We start from the raw sequence: 20,362 nt of genomic DNA, 5'->3' as shown, positions 1-20,362 counted from the left end.
AGCTGGCCCTCTTCATCAGTTGAGTTTGGCTGTAGGGTAGAACCACCACTAACTACTCCTGCGTTAAACCTGGAGCACAGACGTGATGTTTGATTTCTACACCTGTACGTAAAATCCCAGCCCCCTCGTTACAGCCAAAGATACAGAAACTAGACATCTCTCTTCCGGTCTAACAATCACAGAGCTCCACCTCTCCTCCTCCTCCTCCTCCTCCTCCTCCATTTACCACTGTGAGAGGAAAAGGCAGCAGCATTGAGCCTTGGAGGAGGTGCAGCTTTATTTTTAAAAAATCAATCAGAGAGACAAACTGGTATGAAATGGCAGGGAGATAATGCAATGGTGTGGCGTGGTGACCTTTAAACATGGCCTGCCGCTACATCCCAACCACTGAAAGACCCTGACCTTTGTAGAACCATTACAGAAGCCTCTAATCTGAAAGGTGGGGGGGGGGGGGACATGCACACACATACATGCAGTATGTAATTTGTACACACACACATGCAAACCACACACAGTACAAGCATGCACTGCATTCATTTCAAGCATTACACACAAATGAAGACACAGACCTACAGAAAGAATACAGCCATGTGTGCATACAATCATGAAATCAATTAGTGCCGACACACAGGGTAGAAACCTGCAATCAGACTGAGGAGTGCATACAAACACACACACACACACACACACAGCCCTTCCTGTTGGCTGCAAAGGCCAGATGTGATAATGGCTGCCTGTATATTAATGCTGCTGGCTGGAACGCCTCTCCCTGCTCCTCAGTATTCTGCTCAGGCAGCGCTCGTATCGTTTTGAATTGCAAAAAGCCAAAAGTGGAACGGCACATTGTTTGTAATGCCATTGGCGCTGTGCATTTAGAGAAAATACAGGAAAAATATCCTGTGGAGTGTTTGAATAGATAATTATGTGTGTGTGTGTGTGTGTGTGTGTGTGTGTGCGTGTGCAGACTAAACAATCTGACCCAGGCGAATGGAAGACAAGCAGTAATTGTTGCTGTAAAGGAGAGAATGGATCAATGTGGATTGATTATCTTCTGTCCATTAAGAATAATTGGTGATGTTTGAGTTAGTGACGTGATGACACATCGACATGAGTGAGCCGGGAGTAAAACATCATTGATTCCAAAGAAGATGCACAGCGTGGCCGTCGGTTCAGAGGATGCATCTCCACCTGATCCTCCTTCTGTAGCTGGAGGAGAGAAGAGGAAAGGTTTGTCACAGATTTAAGACCTGTTCATCCTGACTTATTTTACTGAGCCTCATGTTTTCTTCCATGAACATGTTCCCGTTCTACAAATTCCCAACGACTCTTCCAATCTGAATAATTGTTTCTGCACAAACATAATTATAAAGGACGGTGGTCTTAAAAAAAAAGAGGGAATATCGATGCACGTTATCAGACGTTCTCTCCAGGGAGACATTGATGATGTTTCATTGGATTATACACATTGAACATGTCACATTAGCTGAGGTGGATTGATGCTCTGTCTGAGCTACATGCTGGACGGATGATGGTCAGATTCTTTACCCTGGTTATTAGAACACCATCAAACTAAACAGGTTAAAGTAAATGGAAAAGAGCCAGCTGTTGGAGTGGTGAATGTCACATACATCCAGATGTGATGCAATAAATGTGAACTGTAAACACACATAATAATAATTGTAGTTTTATTTTAGAGAAAATTATGTTCATAACTGTGCATTGCAAATATTTGTCCACTGTTTATTTGCATTTCTTTTCAACCTGTAACAGTAAAATCATTTTATAAAAACTGGATTATGTTACAAAAACAAACATTTCCTTTTGTCTTAGTGAATAAATTACAAAGTGAAGGATCCCTTGTTCCTTCGGCCAATAGCAAGAAAGAAGAATCCACCTTCATGGCTTTGGTTTCCTCTTCCAGAAGCAGTGCTTGCTGGGAGTAAAGAGTGAGAGAGGAGCTGAGGGAAGTGCAGCCTGTGATGGATGGAGGCGATGCGTCGACCCGCCGCCGGGTGAGACTGAGGGGTGAGACTGAGGGTGACACACAGCGTGGCTTGTGCAACAGTGACATCTTTTGGCTGGCGCTCAGCTGGAGTGTGTCGGTGCAGCCTGCAGCCTGCCGGCCTCACTACAGTAAATAAAGATTATGATCACATTATGTAAATGACTGTTCCATCTGTACGCAACTCCCTCGTGTTAGCCTGCACGCTTTCTTTGTCTTCTGACACTTACTTGAGTCCTTGAGGCTACAGAGAGTCAGACTGAGCAGCCGTGTGTTGATAGAGAGAGTGTGTGTGTATATATATATATAAATATATATATATATATTGCTTCAGGTGCTCTGTGCCAGCTGAGCATGACATGAGCTTTCAAAGGTGAGCTGCCAGCAGATACATGTCTGGACTCAGAACCGTTGACTCTGGTTGAGGCTTGTCTGTGTTTGATTCTGGTAACTTTACCAGTTATTGTTGAGTCATGCTAAGATTCTCACGGAAAACCAGGAGTTTGTTTACGGGCCACACCGCTGAGTTCTAACTAAGAGAGGTCTGGATGTTAGAGCCCCTCATGGATCATCTGTGATTGTAAACCTAACGGTGACAAGAGTCCGACTGTTGCCAACGATGCAGGACACATCAGAAACTGAAGAGAAATAAACTGGAGGCGACATTAGTCATTAGATGATCCTGCTGTTAACCAGCATGACTTTTAGATTTAGGGATGTGAAATTAGTTCAGGCCATCAAACAAATACAAACGTGTATATATAAAAATACACAGAATATATAAAAAGGTATATAAGAAATACAACAACAGAAAAAATATACAAGGTATAAATAAAATATACAAAGATGTACAATATACTATAAGATATATATATAATGCAATAAATATGGATATGAAAATATGTGGAGATATAAAATGTATAAATATTGTGAACAGTAAATCAGTTTAAAGACCGGAGATATTTTAGATATGTGATTTGTTATATATATAGATTATTAAATGTGTCTATATATGGTTCTATATAGCAGCAGCAGAGCAACCACAGGGTCATCATTCAGAGAGGTCTGCAACAGCGCTGGGGTCGCTGGAACGTCCACATGAACAGAAGGAGCCAAGGTGTCCCTGCAGGACGCTGCACAAAGCATCACACCGTCTCTGTCGTCCCATTAGTCCCTGGGGACGCAACGCTGAGAGAAAACGTGATTCATCTGAAATACAAATCAGCTTTATTTATATACATTTATATTCATATAAAATGAATTTTTTCTGTATTTAATTCATTCATTTGTACACACAGAGAGCAGAGACCACACATGTAGCATAGGACGTCGATACAGGGAGCCCAGGGTGGACAGAGGGATCTGAACCAACAGTTGACCTGAGATGAATTAATAAATGTTGGCTTTATTCATTTACTTCAGCAAATTATCAAAGTATAAATGTTTCTATGACACTTTACTTTGTAGAGCACATGTAGGAATAAATAAAAGCATAGAATCAAGCATAATTTAATAGAGCACCAGTAGAGCAGCAACTTTAACACGTGTTTTATTTTGCAGATAACAACAATACAAGTTAATAAATAGTGATAATAAATAAATGTACACAGACTAGAAGAGTTCAGAGGAATGTGACTGAAATGAAACTAAACGTATTTCTAAGAGGCAGGACGTTATGATGATCCCAGTCAGTCACACAGAGACAGAGACAGACAGAGCGATCCGTTCTCTGAGCTCTGGGAGGACACTTCCGCGTCTGCGCACTGGGGAGTTCGGCACTGTGGCGGAAGTGGAGGGAATGTCGCCAAAATAAAAGCCTCAACTATTATGGCAAAATAAAAAAATGAAGAGTTAATGAACTACGAACATTTACTGCGATGTTTGATGTTTTTAGTTCTTCCGTTTAAGTTAACACACAATTCTAGATTGAACTGTTGGAACCAACTCTTTTTTTTTTCAGTATTAAAAAATAATAATAAAATATAACTTGTTGATGCTCAAAAGAGAAATCTCTTATCTGAATATCTTGTCACTATTTGAGTGGGAAAATTAAATGACTAGAAATTACCTGTTAACAGTGTTTACCCTGGAGCCCTGGTATGATATAATATATTCTAAGTATGTTTTAAACTAATGTCTCTGAGTTTAACTTCATTATGAACGCAGAGTCTCCATCCCTGTTAGATTTTGTACTACTGAAAGTTAATCTCAATCTTTTACTGTTGCTCAGCTCTGAGTCAAGACACGTGTTTATTAATGAATGAGGAAATATATGAAGAAAATAGTTTTAATAATTCATTAATAATTAAGAACCTTTTAAAAGAAAAGACCAAAAAATATATAAATGTCTTTAAAATATAAACATATGCATGAGTTAAGCTTTCAGTTTCAGGTCCATGCAGTCAACTTTACATTTAGACACAAAGACAGAGATCAGCTCTGAGTCGTGTACTTGTACACATTCATCAGATAGTTTATCAGCTATAAAGAAACACACTCTCCATCAGGGTTCATTCATTGTAATGTCATTCATGTCATCATCTGCTTCTTTCAGTCTCATCATTCATTCACTCATTCCACGCTGCTTTTATTTTGAAAGCGGACACCGGAAGTGCCGTCCCCCCCTCCCTCCCCCTCCCTCCCTCGGGTGTCTCTCAGCTGCTCTGAAGTTGTGCTGGAAGTTTGTCGCAGGTCTGTCTCTGGAGTTTGTCCCGAGCTAAGAGTGCGATGAGCGGACAGACGGTTCCAGCGGACTTCTCTGGACACATGTTGGACCTGGACGAGGACGAGGACCTGGAGGTCTTCACTAAGGTGAGGACAGACACAGGGACAGGGTCTCTTTATTTTCCTGCTACGTGGATTGGCCGTGGTGCTGACTGAGCCTCTTTAACTCTCGACTCATGTCAGAGGAGAAAGTCTGTCTCCTGTCTGTCTCCTGTCTGTGTCCAGTCTGTCTCCAGTCTGTCTCCTGTCTGTCTCCAGTCTGTGTCCGTGTCTCTCATTGAGACTGTGGAGGAGGAAGTAAATCAAATGTCCTGGATCAGCTGATGAGTTGACCTTAGGACCCGGCTGTGTCCTGCTGCATGGAAAAGTTCATTAGCTGCAGAAACCTGAACTTCATCCTGGGGGGGTCTGAGCTGGGGGTGCAGAGGGGGGTCTGGGAGGGGGGACACAGAGGGGGGGCTGGGGGGGGGGGGGGGGGGGGGGGGGGGGGGCATGGTGTCTCAGATTAGAGCTGATGTTCTAGACGTTCTCTAGAGTTCAGATTCAGAATCTGTTGTTCTTGGAGCATGAGAACCAGTGACATCACTGGTCCAGGGTGGGGCGCTCTAGATCAGGAGCCTCCACCTTTTACATGTGTGTACATGTACTGGACATATATATTATATATATGTGTACACAGGGAACGAGTAAATGTTGTACAAGTACTTCTCTAACACAGTACTGCACCATTTTCTGAACATACAGATATTTAATTAATCCAAACCAGGAGGTTTGACTGCTGCAGCAGCGACGTACAGGCTGTCAGCATACTGTCTATTATCTATAAAGATATATATATATGTGTGTGTGTGTGTGTAATATCTGCAAGAAAAATAATAGTATTGAATTTAAAAATATGAAATTACAACCACATGAATGAGTTAAATCACACAAACCAAAGTCTGCCAGTTACAGTCACAGATGTTGGTCTTCACTGCTCTCCTGGTTGTTTCATGATCATCTGCCTCGACTGTGATTCTATTTATTTCATGTCAGACCTAAAATAAATAACAACTAAAGACCAGACTGGGCTGAAGCCTGAAGCCTGAAGCCTGAAGCCGACCTGATCATTTTAATAACAGTTTGTGGTGTTTGTCGTGAAGCTAACATTAACGTTGTCTCGCGTCTCCAGAACACGTCTCTGGAGGAGGCCAGCACCATGCCCAACTCTCCTGGCTCCATGATCAACCAGTACAGGCTGGAGGAGGACGAGGCAGGGCAGCAGGAGGCCGACAACAAAGACCTCTTCATCACTGTGGACAACCCAGAGAGCCAGGTCACCGCCATCGAGACCTTCATCATGTACAGAGTCGTGACCAGGGTGAGAACAGTGTCTGCTTCACAGCTTTAACCTGCTGCTTTAGCCTGCTGGTTGCTGCAGGAGGTAACCGTCAGAGTAATCCTTCTGCTGCAAGAGACATTTATAAAACAATAAACGTAGTAGTAGTAGTGGCCTTTGATGCAATCAGAGTCAGAGAGCAGGTAAACACATGCTGTCTCCTCTGAAACCACACGTCCATGACATCCTAGAAGGAAGAAGCTACTCTGCTGCAGAGACGATTGGACGTCAGATTTCTTTGTTTAAATAAAGGTTTATGATCATCTACTTACATCTGTGAAGCTTCCAGGATCTTAACAGACACTAGTCATGTGAGTTTTAGATGAGTAACACCTACAGATGGTCCAGTTTAAACCTGAGTCCACACAGGTCATTTAGAAGACAAGAAGACGAGCAGGGAAACATTCCTGAGACACCGTCCAACTCTAGTTGCTCTGGTTTCATCTTGTTTTTTGGACAATCTTCACATTTTAATCTAATATAATCTAATATAAATGATGTGATATTGGTAGTTATCATTATATTATTGTTATGTAGTAGTATTATTTTACACACATGTAATTGATTTAATAAGGTAGTAGAACCCTGAACCTGCATTAATGAACTAATTAATTAAACAGCTGACGGTCTTTAAAGACAGATTCAGGTTAGATGCATTTAAAATTCACTGAAACGTTGGACTGACTTTCAGATATGTGGAGTCCATGTCTGTCCATTTTAGATTTCAGAAGAGTTTAACAGTTGTAGTAAAAGCTTCAACGTAATTCATCAAGAGATGTCGTCAATGTTCTCACAGCGAAGAATCAAGATTCAAGAGGTTTATTGTTATAAACGCTGCGATAGACCCTATCGTTTAAAGACACTAAACTAAACTAAAATGAAACTTAGTCTAAACATAGAAAACTAAATAAATAAAATAAGCCAGTAAGAGTAGAAGGTTCAGATGTTGTTTAGGTTGTTCATCTGTGCAGATGAGGCAGTGTGTAATCTCAGACATGGGATTATCCAATAATCCTGTCTCCTCTCTTCAGACCACTCGCAGTGAGTTTGACTCCAGTGAGTACGAGGTGCGTCGACGCTACCAGGACTTCCTGTGGCTCCGAAGCAGACTGGAGGAAAACCACCCGACTCTGATCGTCCATGTACGTATCAGCGCTGCGTCCTCACTGCGTCCTCACTGCGTCCTCACTGTGTCCTCACTGCGTCCTCACTATGTCCTCACTGTCCTCTGTCTCTCTGCTTTTAAAGGCTCTGTTCACAGATTCAGCTTTACAGTATTCAAGTCAGAGTTAGAAATGAGACGTTCATGTCAGTGAGGTTCAGACACACAACAGCAGAAGAAAGTCATTCTTTAAAAGCTGTTTTAAGTTTGACTTTAATCCTAAGACTGCTTTTAAGAAGAATAAAATACAACATGCACTCACACTCAGTCCCACTCACAGAGTAAGAGCTGAATAAATATTAAATGTATGGAACATTAAATATTCAGGATGGTTACTGATTGTGTTTATTGAGGCGATGGAGATTCAGGGATGAAAGTGTTGACTAGTCTGCTGGTGTGAGTCTTTATGGGACCTGTATCACCTCCTAGGGGTCAGGAGGTCAAACAGGTGAGAGGAGTCCTTGAGAGGAGGGTAGAGGTCAGAAGATGATCCTCTGGTGATGAGGTGTGTTTGTGTGTGAAGCATGAACATTAAGGAGTCGTCAGGTTTGGGGTTAGTTCATGGTGAATCCAGTTTGTGTTTTGTTTCTGTTAAACGGGACACTTCCTTCTGTTTCCTTGTTCTAGTCGTACTGGAGGGACGAGTCACATGATCAGACCATAGACTGTATATAAACATGTACACCACGTCTCCTCTTCCTCTCATTGGTCAAACTGACTCTGTTTTCCCGGGGATACGGGTGACGCCAGAGTGAAGACTGAGAGCCAGGCCCTTCTGGTCCAACATCAGTGTCTGAACTCACTAATGTTCTTCAGGAAGAACGGTCAAATGTTCCCATAAACTCCTGAACCTTGTAGAAAGCCTCCCCAGAAGAGTTGAAGCTGTTCTAGCTGCAGAGGGTTGACCCACGTCATATTAAACCCTGTGGATTAAGGATTAGATGTCTCTGTAGTTCATATGTGTCTAAAGGCAGATGAGTGAATACTTTTATTGATGTAGTGTATACAGTATTCAAATGGACCTGATTATTTGGTTGAACTAATCAGCATGAGTCAGGAGAGGCCTGTTCCTATATTTGAATAACAAATAGAGTCTGTTTCCACTTCCTGTTGTGAAGCCTTGTTTCCTCTTCTCTTATTCATGTGTTCATATCTAGACATTAACATAAACATTGAGAAACAGTCAGAGGAGGATGGTTCACAGCTTTCTCTCTCATTTCTCACCATCTGACGTTCATTATCTCACTTGGTCTGGAGGCATCATATCTAATACATGTATCTGATAAATACGTCTTTACCTCAAAACTGCAAAGAAGAAGCACAGCTGTAAAAGCAGAAGTAAACTTTAACAAACAAACCGATTAGAAGCAGAGCACGCGAGGTATTTACAGTCGGGATCAGCTAAATCTAATATACGCCTGATTAGATTTAGTTCTCCAGGAGAAGCAGATCTGTAACGTTGAGTTCTCAGTAAACGCTCTGAAGCCTGACACCAACTGACGCTGCGTAATACTTTAACAGGGTTTGCTGTAATTATGTCTTTTACATAAATTAAATCTTTATTTACTCAGAGTTTGCATCATGGCAGCGATTTAACCAAAAATAAAAAGAATATGCAGTAATTTAATGATGTAGTTTAACACTAAACATTGTCCTGATGATCTTCTGGCTTGTTCACGTGAAGCTGATCAGTGCAGTGTCTCGTTAGATCTTACTGATCCTTTTAAAGTCTTCATGGTCGTGGATATACGTCACTTTTTAGCCTTTTAGCTCCATACATGCAGACATGAACCTTGAGGTCCTCAGGGTTAAAAACTAAAAGGGGGGCAGGGTGTTCTGGGTAAGGATCTCCTTTAAACCTCTACCTTTACTGGAGACTCATTCCTGGTTTTACTTTAAATTGCTGTGGCATGCGTTCAGTTTGATTTATCGTGTTTGTGTCTCCAGCCTCTTCCAGAGAAGTTTGTGATGAAGGGCATGGTGGAGCGCTTCAACAACGACTTCATCGAGACCAGGAAGAAAGCTCTGCACCGCTTCCTCAACAAGATCTCTGAGCATCCCATCCTGTCCTACAGCCAACACCTGAAAGCCTTCCTCACTGCTCAGGTCTTCCTCTCTCTCTCTCTCTCTCTCTCTGTATAATAATCAGACTGTACGGTGTGGTGCAGTGCGTCTAATGCACTCTTGATGTGGGACATCTGTGCAGGAGCTGTCGTCCCACAAGAAGCAGGGTCCAGGCTTCCTGACCAGGATGGGGGAGACGGTGAGGGCGGTGGCCAACTCGGTACGAGGTGTGAAGAGCCGGCCGGAGGAGTTCACTGTGATGCAGCAGTATGTGGAGGACTTCAGCAACAAGATCGGCACCGTGGACAAAGTCACCCAGAGGATCATCAAGGAAAAGAAAGGTGGGAATGATGCACCAATCAGCCACAACATTATGACCACTGACAGGAGACGTCAATAACATTAAAAACATCCTGTGACAGTTCAATGTTCTGCTGGGAAACTTCTGGAGCTGGCATTCATTAGTGTGGATGTTACTTAGACATGTAGCACCCACCTAGACCAGACCAGGAGGAGGAGGAAGAGATCATGTATTTTGAATGTCTGATGTGGGTTTTAAGCGTCCTCTGTGTTTCCAGAGTACGTGGATGAAGTGATGCAGTACAGCCCCACCTACACCCAGTGGGCCGACTCAGAGCAGGACCTGGCCGAGCCTCTGAGGGGCATCGCCGGCTGTGTGGAGCAGTGCAGCAAAGACACAGAGGAGCAGATCCAGCATCTGTCAGAGGTCCTGGTCCCTGCCCTGCACGAGTATGTCCTCTGTGCAGAGACACTGAAGGTGATGCTCTTATACTGTAGGTCCAATCAGAGCGGGACAACCAGACACGGTCACATTTAGGCTGAGCTTCCAGTCTAACATTTAACTTTCTCTTTTAGAGGTTAAAATAAAGGTTTCTTATTAGTTTTTTTCCAGTTTTTCATTTCTGGTTTTAAAAGCAAACATGAAGTCCCACAGACTTTAAGCCAATATTACATAACTTATATTACATTGTGAAGAATTTCTACTAAAGTCCTGAAGATTTATTATTGTTCAGGGAAACGTGTAATTTTGTGGTAGTTTGGGGAAAAGTAAAAGTATGTCTTCACTGGTTGGTGCCAGGCTGTGCTGAGACGGAGAGACAACATCCAGGCTGAGTTTGAAGCCAAGAACGAGGCCATGATGACCAAGAAGGTCGACCAGGAAGCTGTAAGTACCATCTCACCTGTCCTCCATGTCGTCCCTCAGATTAGGTCTAATAAAGTCAAGTGTTAGGCCGGTTCCTCTCCCGTGGGGGGGGGCCTGGTCGTCCAGCAGTCGGTCCTGGGCTCAGAGGGAATGAGAGCCGTCCATATTATTTCTCAGTGGAAGCTCAGCAGCTAATCACAGCATAATGAAAACTCCCTTTTCCTTTTTTAGACTCTGAGCTAGGAGACAAATCTAAAACATTAGAAGGACAGGTCTGATCTTAGACACCCGGTGTGTTTCTCCCCCAACGATCTAACATTAAAACCCATCTCTATGACTTTAATGAAGGACGGGGACAGAGATTTAGTCCGTCCCTAGAGATGATGTTATATTCCTGCTTTAATTAGCTCTATGTGTGTTGAGGGACACGTCCACACACTGATGTGAATGAGACGCTTTCATTCAGCTTTTATTTAGATTCCTTTATTAGTTTGACGCAGGTCATCTGTTGTTGTTTGAACATATTCTATATCCAAAAAGAAATGTTTAAGAAAGGCAAAAGTTTCTTGAAGACGTTTCATGTCTTTAGTTCTAAGGGACCGGTGTGAGGATGAGGTTTAAACAGGAACATGTAGCCCATCAGAAGCTGGTACCACTAGTGTCTATTAACGGCTGGATACTTAGCTGTGGTTGAGGGGGGCCCGTTGGTCCCTGTCCTCCTAAAACTGAAGATGCTACTCAGATGAAACGTCTTCAAGAAACTCTACGAGTCCAGTTACCATGACCTGGATGACCTTCACAGACGAGCACACTCTATGTTCTAGGATGGTGAAGAGGGGAGGAGACATATGTCTGCTGGTATTAACTGTGTTAAAAATATATTTTTCTATAAATGTAAAACACATTAAACTGTAAACTGAGTTCTTACTTTAGACATCCAGGCCCTGAGACTACATTCAGATCCATCCATTACAGATTAACACTGCAGAAATACACCGATCAGCCACAACATTATGACCGCTGACAGATGTATCTCGTTGTATGTCAAGCAGTTAAGCTGCATGTCAAACATACGACCAACACCGGCCCCCCACAGGGGTCTAATCAGGCTAAAGTCCTGATTTTAGTTTCAGGGTGTAAACCTGTCCTGCACCATGTGACTGGTCCGGCCCCCTGTATGTGGCCCCTGAGCTCCAATGACTTTGAACTGGAGGCCCAGATGTTCAGATTTAGACCCTCACTCCTCCACCAGTCTTTTAGAACTGAAGACTTTGATGAAATGTCTTATTATAAATGTATGTATTGATAAACTGACAACAGAGTTCCAGTCACATTCTTTCAGACTGTGATGGTTGCTCTCTGCAGGTGTCAAGTCTTTACTCTGTGTGTTTGTCTCTGCAGCTGCAGGACGAGGTGGACGCTCTGGCGGACCGGGTGGAGCTGACCAACAACGCCCTGCTGGGGGACTGGTCCCGCTGGCAGTGCAGCATGAGAACTGACCTCAGATCTGCCTTCGTCTCCGCCGCCGAGAAGAACGTGGAGTACTACGAGAAGGTGAGCTCCAGATCCAACACCTTAACCAAAACACCTTAACGGGGTCTGCACAGGAGATTAAATCTCTGGAGATTAATCTGAGGGTTATAAAGACAAAGCTGTATTTATTTATCTCCACTTTAATTTGGAGCTAACGTCCGATTATAAATGACCATCTGTGGACTAGATATAAAGATGGACAAACCTTCTGTCATGAAGCCAGCGTTCACAACTTGAGTGAGAAGAATGAAAGTATCAGCAGAGCAGAGAGAAGTATGTCATGTAGATAATGATATATCCAGATTAACGAGCAGGCGGCCAGCAGAGACAGGAAGAGGAACTGGACATTTAGGAGCTGACGTTACAGCAGCCGTTTACTTTGTTATATCTTAGGTTAGACAAGTGTAGCTGAGATATACAGCTTCCATGTGTTTTGGATGCATTGTGGGTCCAGGCCAGCAGATGGCAGCAGAGCTTTACTTTTATTTCTCAGTCTTTCCTTTCTAACGAGTCTGAAGGTATTTTAAAATAAAACACAGATTAAATAAATATAGTTCATGAGTTCCTTCATAGTCCTGAAGTCTTCAATATTAATCTACAGTGTAGACAATAATAAATATTAGTGTTAGGATCTAACGGCCCTGGGTCATGTGACCGTCTTCTGATTGAGCCGTGATGAAATGAATCGATCCAAAGATCTGCAGAGAGACTCAACCAGTCATCTCTTGTCTTGGATTATAACTTAATCTCAATCCAGAGCCGTCAGGTGTCACTGGCACAGGTCAACCGTCTGGGGTCTTATCACTACATGGTGCTGGTGTGTAACCCTGTAATCAGAGCCCCGGTAGTCTCCGTGGTGACCGCTAGTCCAGGTCTCCCAGGTCCAGGAAGTAGTCTCCATGGTGACCACTGGTCCAGGTCTCTCTGGTCCAGGAAGTGGTCTCCGTGGTGACCGCTGGTCCAGGTCTCTCTAGACTTGAAGTCCCAGAAAGTACTCGGACTCGATCTCAAACAAAGCTAATTTGTGGTGTGATTTTTTTCAGGGTCCCAGGTGAAACTAGTCCCGTGTGAATAGGGCTTTAGTTTCCTACTGGTCCCAGAGGAGGAGCTCATGCTTTGATATTGTTATTCAGGTGTGGATGTGGGTTGGTGTAGCTCTGGGGCCTGTGAATGATTTATTGGAGGAGGGCACAGAGAGGCGGCCGATAAGAATCTAATAAGACTCCTACGCCTCGGAGGGTTTGATGCCACCTGGGTGGGGCGAGGAGAAAAGAGTGGGGAACAACAAGAAAGAGACGTAGAGAGGATGAGGAAGGCAGGATGGGTGAGGAATGTTGGGAAAGTGTGGGAGTCGTAGCGGGAAGAAAGAAAGTTAGAGACTCCAGGAACCCAACACATTATTGTAGTTACTCCACAGATCCCCTGGTACTGGACCGTAGACTGGTACTGGTCCATGGATGGTGACCACTATTGTGTCAGAAGTCAGAAATAATGAAACTCTACTGGATGTGATAGAACTGTAGGAGCTCTGTCAGGGATACAGTGATGCATAGAATGAATCCACCCGTTTATCTGCAGCCACTGGCTCCAGTAATAAAAGGCAGCAGGTCAGTCTGTGTGACTGACTGGGTTTACCTGCTCAGGACCAGTGGAGCAGGTCTCTGCTTCCCTAATGAAGCCTGTAATTAAAGCCCAGGCTTCAGGCTCGTCTGCTTCACCTCTTGTGTTTGTCAGTTAATGGCTGCGTGTATTTCTTTGCATCATAAACCACATGCATGTGTTCGTTTGGACTTCAAAGCTTAAATCTGCTCAGTAGTGACGACGTTGGCATCGTTCTACCGTTGTTTAATTGAGCTTCTATCAGCTTCAAAGCCGGTTACTATCGTACTGCCGTGTGTACGCCGGCCTCATTAGCGCTCCTGCCTCCTTTAAAAGAAAGAACTTCATGGATTTGCTCCAACAAAGTGGAATCCAAGGTCAGACCTGGTCTGTGTGCTGCTGCTGCTGCTGCTTTGTGCTTGTCACTGTCACTTGGTGGTTGCACTGCTTCCTGCCTCTCTTACTTTCCAGCTAACTGCTTCTTTTTTTTCTTTTTTTTTGCCATAAAAGTGTGATTCGCTTTGTCAGGTTCTCTGCGACACACACACATAATAACACACTGTCTGACTCTCTCTGAGCCTCTGTCGGGAAAATAATGTGCCTTCACTGATGAGACGGAAAGGAAAGGAAGACGCTGATAGAAGAGTTTTAGATGTGATGGCGCTGGTGATGTTTTAGAGAAGAAAATAACGATGTGAATAAGAGCCGTCTGTGCTTTAGGATGCTAACAGAGATCTGGCTCTTCTAGTGCTGATGTTATTTATCCAGTCTGGGAGCACACACAGTCTCTCTGGGCTTTGACACTGCTGCAGCTCTAACGTCCTGCTCTCAACTCTGGGTCCTCTGATAAACTCTGCCATGTGTCCAGAGATGAGAGGTCTAGATGAGCCTCACCACAATGTCTGCCAGCAATGAGAGGACGACGTGCAGCTAGGGCTGGACCAAAGAGACCAAGAAAAGCTCTGCTCACACGGGACCAGTTTTATCACTGGTCTAGAGGGGGGGGTCCACCCTGGACAGGTCTCCAGTCTATCCCAGCTGTCATTGGTCTAGAGGGGGGGTCTCCAGTCTATCCCAGCTGTCATTGGTCTAGAGGGGGGGTCCACCCTGGACAGGTCTCCAGTCTATCCCAGCTGTCATTGGTCTAGAGGGGGGGTCCACCCTGGACAGGTCTCCAGTCTATCACAGGGCTAAGACAGAGAGACACTCACACCTACGGCCAATTTAGAATCACCAATGAACCTAACCAGCATGTCTTTGGACGGTGGGAGGAAGCTGGAGAACCTGGAGAGAACCCACGCAGACACAGGGAGAACATGCAGACTACACACAGAAAGGAACCAGTTGGCCTGGATTAGAACCCAGAACCTTCTGACTGGGAGGCATCAGTGCTGAGTTGGCTGTTGACACTGTGAATATTTTCTATGTCTTCTCTGAACAATAACATGAGAACAGCATCTCTGTTAGTCCTCACGTCTCGTCTCTCATGTTCTGCTGAAGCTACACGTTAATATGCTACGTCTGCAAAGTATCCACATCTCTCTGGCTCATACTTTACAAACCCATGAGTTTCAACTTCCTAATGGGATGAAATGTTTCTGTTCTTTACTTCCATCGGTGCCGTCTAGTCCAAACAGAATGACGCTGGTAAATGTGGAAGCTAAAGTTTGGAGCTTTTTAGTTGTGCTTGTTGTGCTGCGTCTGGAGCCAGCGTCAGAACTTTGTTGAGGTATAAATTGCTTTCATTCCACCGCATGCTTTTATTTCATGTGCTGCAATAAGCTGTCAGCTGCTACTTCTAAGGTCTTTTATAAAAGCTACCTGTTTCATTTCACTAGTTGGTGATATTTCCTCGTCTTCAGCACTATTACTTCTCAGACATGTGCAGAAAAAAAGGATCAGTTGAATTAGATCAGACGAGGCACCAAAGAGATTGTGTCGGCAAAGTCACGCAGCGATTCCACATAAAGTTTAGTGACCTTCTAGTTGCCTTGATGGGGTGTGACTGTGTCGGGCGTTACTCTCACCTCCACAGTTGGACAGTCACTGGGTGAAAAGAGGGTCAGTGCCAGATCACTGGTTCTGGAAAAGGACGAGTGACGGTCGACCTGGTTCTCCCTATCTGCTGTTGATGCTGAATATTACTGCAGAGAACGTGTCCAGAAGTTAGATGAAGGGTTCATCTGCATAACAACATGATTATTTGGTAAAGAGGCTGGATATGAGTCAGACTCTGATGAAGGAGGAGGAGGAAGACACTTATTGGAAACTCCAAAGTTGTACCATTTGTATGTCGCGTCTTCTTAACTACTGTCTAAGTTTCCATCAGTGATTACAAATCTTTTCTGTTGGTCTAAACGGAGCATGGACATGACTCTGGAACAATATTCAGATGTAATTTCAGACTTTCTGACTCAAGGTATCTCACCATGGAGACTACTTCCTGGACCAGTGGTCACCATGGAGACTACTTCCCGCTTCAATCAAGGACAACATATCACCTCTGGAGAAAGAACATTAAGACTGAGATTAACTTTCTATTTCTGTTTTCAGACTCTCAACCGTTTCTACAACATTTGCATCTGAAGTATGTCAAAGACTTAAAGTTTAAATGAAGCTCAACGTAATGTTTTGTGTCTTTCAGTGTCTGGCTGTGTGGGAATCGTTCCTCGTGTCTCAGAGACAAGAGTCCAGCGAGCAGAGAGACGGGGAGGACGCTTCTTAAAGTGTGGAGACGACCAGAGACCACATGACCACACCAAGAGAAAGACTTTGAACCACTGCCCCCCAATGTAAAAGTGCCTCATGCAGTAAAACACCTCAGTCTCTCTCTCTCTCTCTCTCTCTCTCTCTCTCTCTGTCTCTCTGTCTCTCTGTCTCTCTGTCTCTCTCTCTCTCTATCTCTCTATCTTCCAGTCTCATCATTCCAGTGATAACTTCATCACTAAAACCAGCACTGTGATCCAAATGTTTAAAGTAACCATGTGCATGGCCAAAGGGCTCTTCAGCCTCCACTTTGCTGCTCCGTGCTCCATTCCTCTTTATATAGATATGAATATATTTATATATTTGACAAACAGCTGTGGCCTGTTTCAGGGAACACCGTGTTGGGAGAATACCAAATCCAGAGTCATGTCTAGGCTGCCGTTCTAACAGCAGTTTAGTTTGTTATCACATGTCAGCCATGTGACCAGTCCTCCACCAAATCCTCCCCAGACAACCTCCATGGAGCCCGGTTAGTGTTGACGTAGGGGAACAAAGTAGAAACGGATCCACTCAGGACACAGTTTATATTTGTTGTGTTTGTTTTTCTGACACAAGTTCAAACTAGAGCTGCAACTGGGTTTTGGGGATGACGTTGTAGTGTCTGTGTCTATCCTCAGCTGCCAAAAAAAAATAAAACCCAAACATCCAAAGTGTAAGAATTCAATGAACAGAGACCCAGTGAATAGAGAGACTACCAAAATATGAAATGTCTGTAGCATAGCAGTGAAGCTCAACCCCCCCCCCCCCCCCCCCCCAGCTGAGAAGAGTCACTGGTTTCCTGACCAAAACAATGAGACGACAGCTACAGAGAGTTCTCTCTGGTTCTTGGTTTGTGGTCAGTGTCTGTGTGTAGAGAGGTCCCTGATCTGGTATCAATCTTTTAATATCAGGTATCAGTTGATCTGATCCTAAATGTCCTAGAGTTGGTCTCCTGTAGCGTCCTAAAGTCTGTCCTTGTCTTCTCCTAGAGTCAAAGTTAATGTAGTGTGGAGAGGGTAGCTGGTACCTTGTGTTCTCTACTCCAGAAATGTTCTGGTCATCCAACGCTGCCATAAACTCCCTAACCCTCTCTGGAAGATGTTTCTCCTTGACGCTGTCTCCAGGAAACTTTTCTCTTCTTTTAAACGTTCAGTGTTTGTTGTTGTTGTTTGGGTGCAGCCTTTGACTGAGTGGACTCCATGGATTCTGTTTAGATGATCAACTACTACCACCTCCCACACATCCACATTACACTAGTTACTGACTGCTGTTGGACTGAGCAGCAGAAATGTTTAGACACATGAATCTGGTTCCTCTTCTTCTTCTTTTACTTTTGGTAGCTATGACACTAGCCAATGACGATGAAGAATAGTCCATTTATTTTAAAATGCCTTAATCAACATCGATGCCAATCAGGACGTCACTGTTGTGTCTTCTTCTATTGTTTTCCTGACGCCAGCATGGAGGAGCTGCTCTCTAGTCCATGTCCAAGTTCTAAGCAGTTTGTTTCTGCTCTATAAACCTATAAAACCAAACAATGTAGATTCCCTTTAATGGTGTTAGCCACTTCTAGTAGATGAATAATGCAGCTGCACGGTGGTGCAGTGGTTCTTATCGTTGCATCTCAGCATGAAGCTTCAAACCTTGTGTGCAGAGTTTGCATGTTCTCACTGTTTCCTGTTTCATTCCAAAGACACGTCTGTTAATGAGGTTAGTGTGAGATTCTAAACTGAGTCCAATTTTAATCAGCAGAAGTCATTAAAGCTAATTCTCATCAGTAATTAATTAGAGAGTGGAGTAAACAACATGTTTCCTAATCAGCAGTGAATAAAGCTGAAGCTAATGATTTACCTGTAACTAAAGGATCATGACCTGAGCTGACACAGTGACCACATTAATGACTGAACGTTCAGTTTCTGTGTCTGGACAGACGAGTGACTCTGTCACATATCAATGAACATTTCATCTGTGTCCCCAGAGAGAGAGACTTCACCTTCAGTACGAAGCTTTTTACAGTCTGAGCTTTTCTTCTGCTTTTATCGTATGTAATAATAAATAAGAAAAACTCATGTCTGACGTTTTAAATCAACACTATCAGGTGTGAAAACCAGCTCTCTGCTGCCTGGACTTGGTCATTATTCAGACTGAACACATTTGAGGACAATTACAGATCAAATCTAAAGACCAGCTCCTCTCTCTCTCTCTCTCTCTCTCTCTCTCTCTCTCTCTCTCTCTCTCTCTCTCTCTCTCTCTCTCTCTCTCTCTCTCTTTCTCTCTTTCTTTCTTTCTTTTTTCTTTCATTTCTTTTTGAGAAAAGAAACACAAAAGGTTTCTGCTCATTGATTAGCAGGCACATAGGAGACAGTTGTGATCAACGTGTTTCTACAGCCGTTCTTCTATAACGTAACCTGCACTGTGCTCAGCTGTCACTCTTTCAGGTCTGCAGGATATTCTAGTGCACTAACAGTGACCTGGCTACATTTGAATGCAGTCTGTTTACATAGTGATGTGTTTACAGTCATTCATACGCTGAGCTTCCCTCACTACTACTTCTTTATTTCTTTATCTGAGTTGATGGTCAGAGGACAGAGGATGGTCTGTATTTATTGTGACGTCCTTCAGGCAGATTTGTGATTTCAGGCCGTATCAATAAAGTTTTGACAAACTGGTGAAAGGACTGATGTTACTGCTGTTGGACCTTCTGGATGAATGTGATTCACTCTCATTTACACTGGTCTCCTAAAGGGACAGATCTGGATTCTGTGTTACTGTTTGGTTTTAGACTCTAAGATAAAAAAATAAAAAAAGAGTTTATTTGAGTTTCAATTTAAAAGGTTCTTTCTTCTATTAAACCATAAAGAGAAGTAAAGAGTAAACTGGTTATTAGAGAAGGAGGAGATGTGAGGAAATACTATTTACTGAACAATAACAGTGTTCTTCCATCTTTCCTCTCAGCCATGATGTCCTATTAACATAGTACTAGCTGTAGATGGACTTATTTTGTCATTATTATTATTATTATTATTGTCAAGTGAAAGCTTTTAACGTAGAACACTGATCATGTTTAAATCATTTCCTGTCTCCCTGTAGCTGTGAATGTTTCCTATAAGTAGGTTATCCTACACACGTCTTCACATTAATTATTAACCAGGGTTCTTTAAATAAAGCAGCGCCTTAGAAATGAGGCGTTCAGCGGTGGGGAATACAAGAGGAGGAGGAGAAACTGTGTGGGGGGGTGTTAGTAGAGAGACATCAGTGCAGAGCTCCTCTATTGTTCTCTGGATCTACGTCTCTGTAGAGAGAATATTTCTTGGTTTAGAGATGAACTGTTGGCGCCAACATGATGAAGGAGGAGGAGGAGGATGGAGGTTATTGTTTCCTCTCATACAGCACAGACCCTCTCTCATGATCCTGGAGCTGAGCATTCATAAATCCAGAGGTGGATTAGTCTACAGCCGGATACACCTGGAGATGTTTCCAGTCCTCCCTCATGTCTTGCAGCAAACAGAGCTAACCTTCATATTCATCTTCTATCTAGACTCCAGGGCTTAGATCACAGTGAAACGGTCTAATCAGTAAAAACCTGTTAACACTCACTATCTACTGAGGTCTGCTTTGAGTCATGGGGCCTGGACAACTTCCTGGTTCCTCCCTGACCCGCCTCCATCTCCATCTCCACCAATCAGAGGACTGTCTCCATCAGGTGAGCTGGTTAAAAGAGGCCTTTCACCATCATTAGTCACAGCTGTGTAGAGAGAAGAGCAGCTTGACTGTTTGTTGGAGAACGTTGTTGTTAGGTGAACGTTTAGATCACAGCTTCAGCTGTAGAGATTAGAGTTCAGCTGTATGTCGTACTGTTTTTATTCTCCTGTTGACTTGAAGGTTAAACCGTCTGATTTATGTTCAGTTAAGACTTTACATGTTTTTGTTTTTCACCTCGCTCACTGTCTTCTACTTTGACCTTTCTAAAAACCAGCCAGAGGCACATGT

General features: G+C 43.4%; 1 protein-coding gene across 1 annotated transcript; it reads left to right on the top strand.

The window, feature by feature from the left end:
* Positions 1–4,673: 4,673 nt before the first annotated feature.
* On the top strand, positions 4,674–19,896 carry snx7 (sorting nexin 7). The gene is made up of 9 exons (XM_084566031.1): positions 4,674–4,813; positions 5,898–6,086; positions 7,136–7,246; positions 9,214–9,372; positions 9,473–9,671; positions 9,909–10,108; positions 10,430–10,516; positions 11,897–12,049; positions 16,272–19,896. The coding sequence occupies exons 1-9, from the start codon at positions 4,730–4,732 to the stop codon at positions 16,350–16,352; spliced, it is 1,263 nt and encodes a 420-aa protein (XP_084422157.1). The 5' UTR covers positions 4,674–4,729; the 3' UTR covers positions 16,353–19,896.
* Positions 19,897–20,362: the final 466 nt, after the last annotated feature.

Source organism: Chelon labrosus, assembly GCF_963514085.1.
Source record: "Chelon labrosus genome assembly, chromosome: 18".
In the NCBI taxonomy this organism is placed as follows: Eukaryota; Metazoa; Chordata; class Actinopteri; order Mugiliformes; family Mugilidae; genus Chelon; species Chelon labrosus.
Note: the sequence above shows the minus strand (reverse complement) of the source record. Positions and strands in the feature narration are given on the sequence as shown.

Bases quoted from the DNA above. Each gene is read 5' to 3' on its own strand.
- snx7 (XM_084566031.1), top strand. From the start codon at position 4,730: ATGAGCGGACAGACGGTTCCAGCGGACTTCTCTGGACACATGTTGGAC. The intron at 7,247-9,213 runs GTACGTATCAGC...TTGTGTCTCCAG, and splicing joins ACCCGACTCTGATCGTCCAT to CCTCTTCCAGAGAAGTTTGT. The intron at 10,517-11,896 runs GTAAGTACCATC...TTGTCTCTGCAG, and splicing joins AGAAGGTCGACCAGGAAGCT to CTGCAGGACGAGGTGGACGC.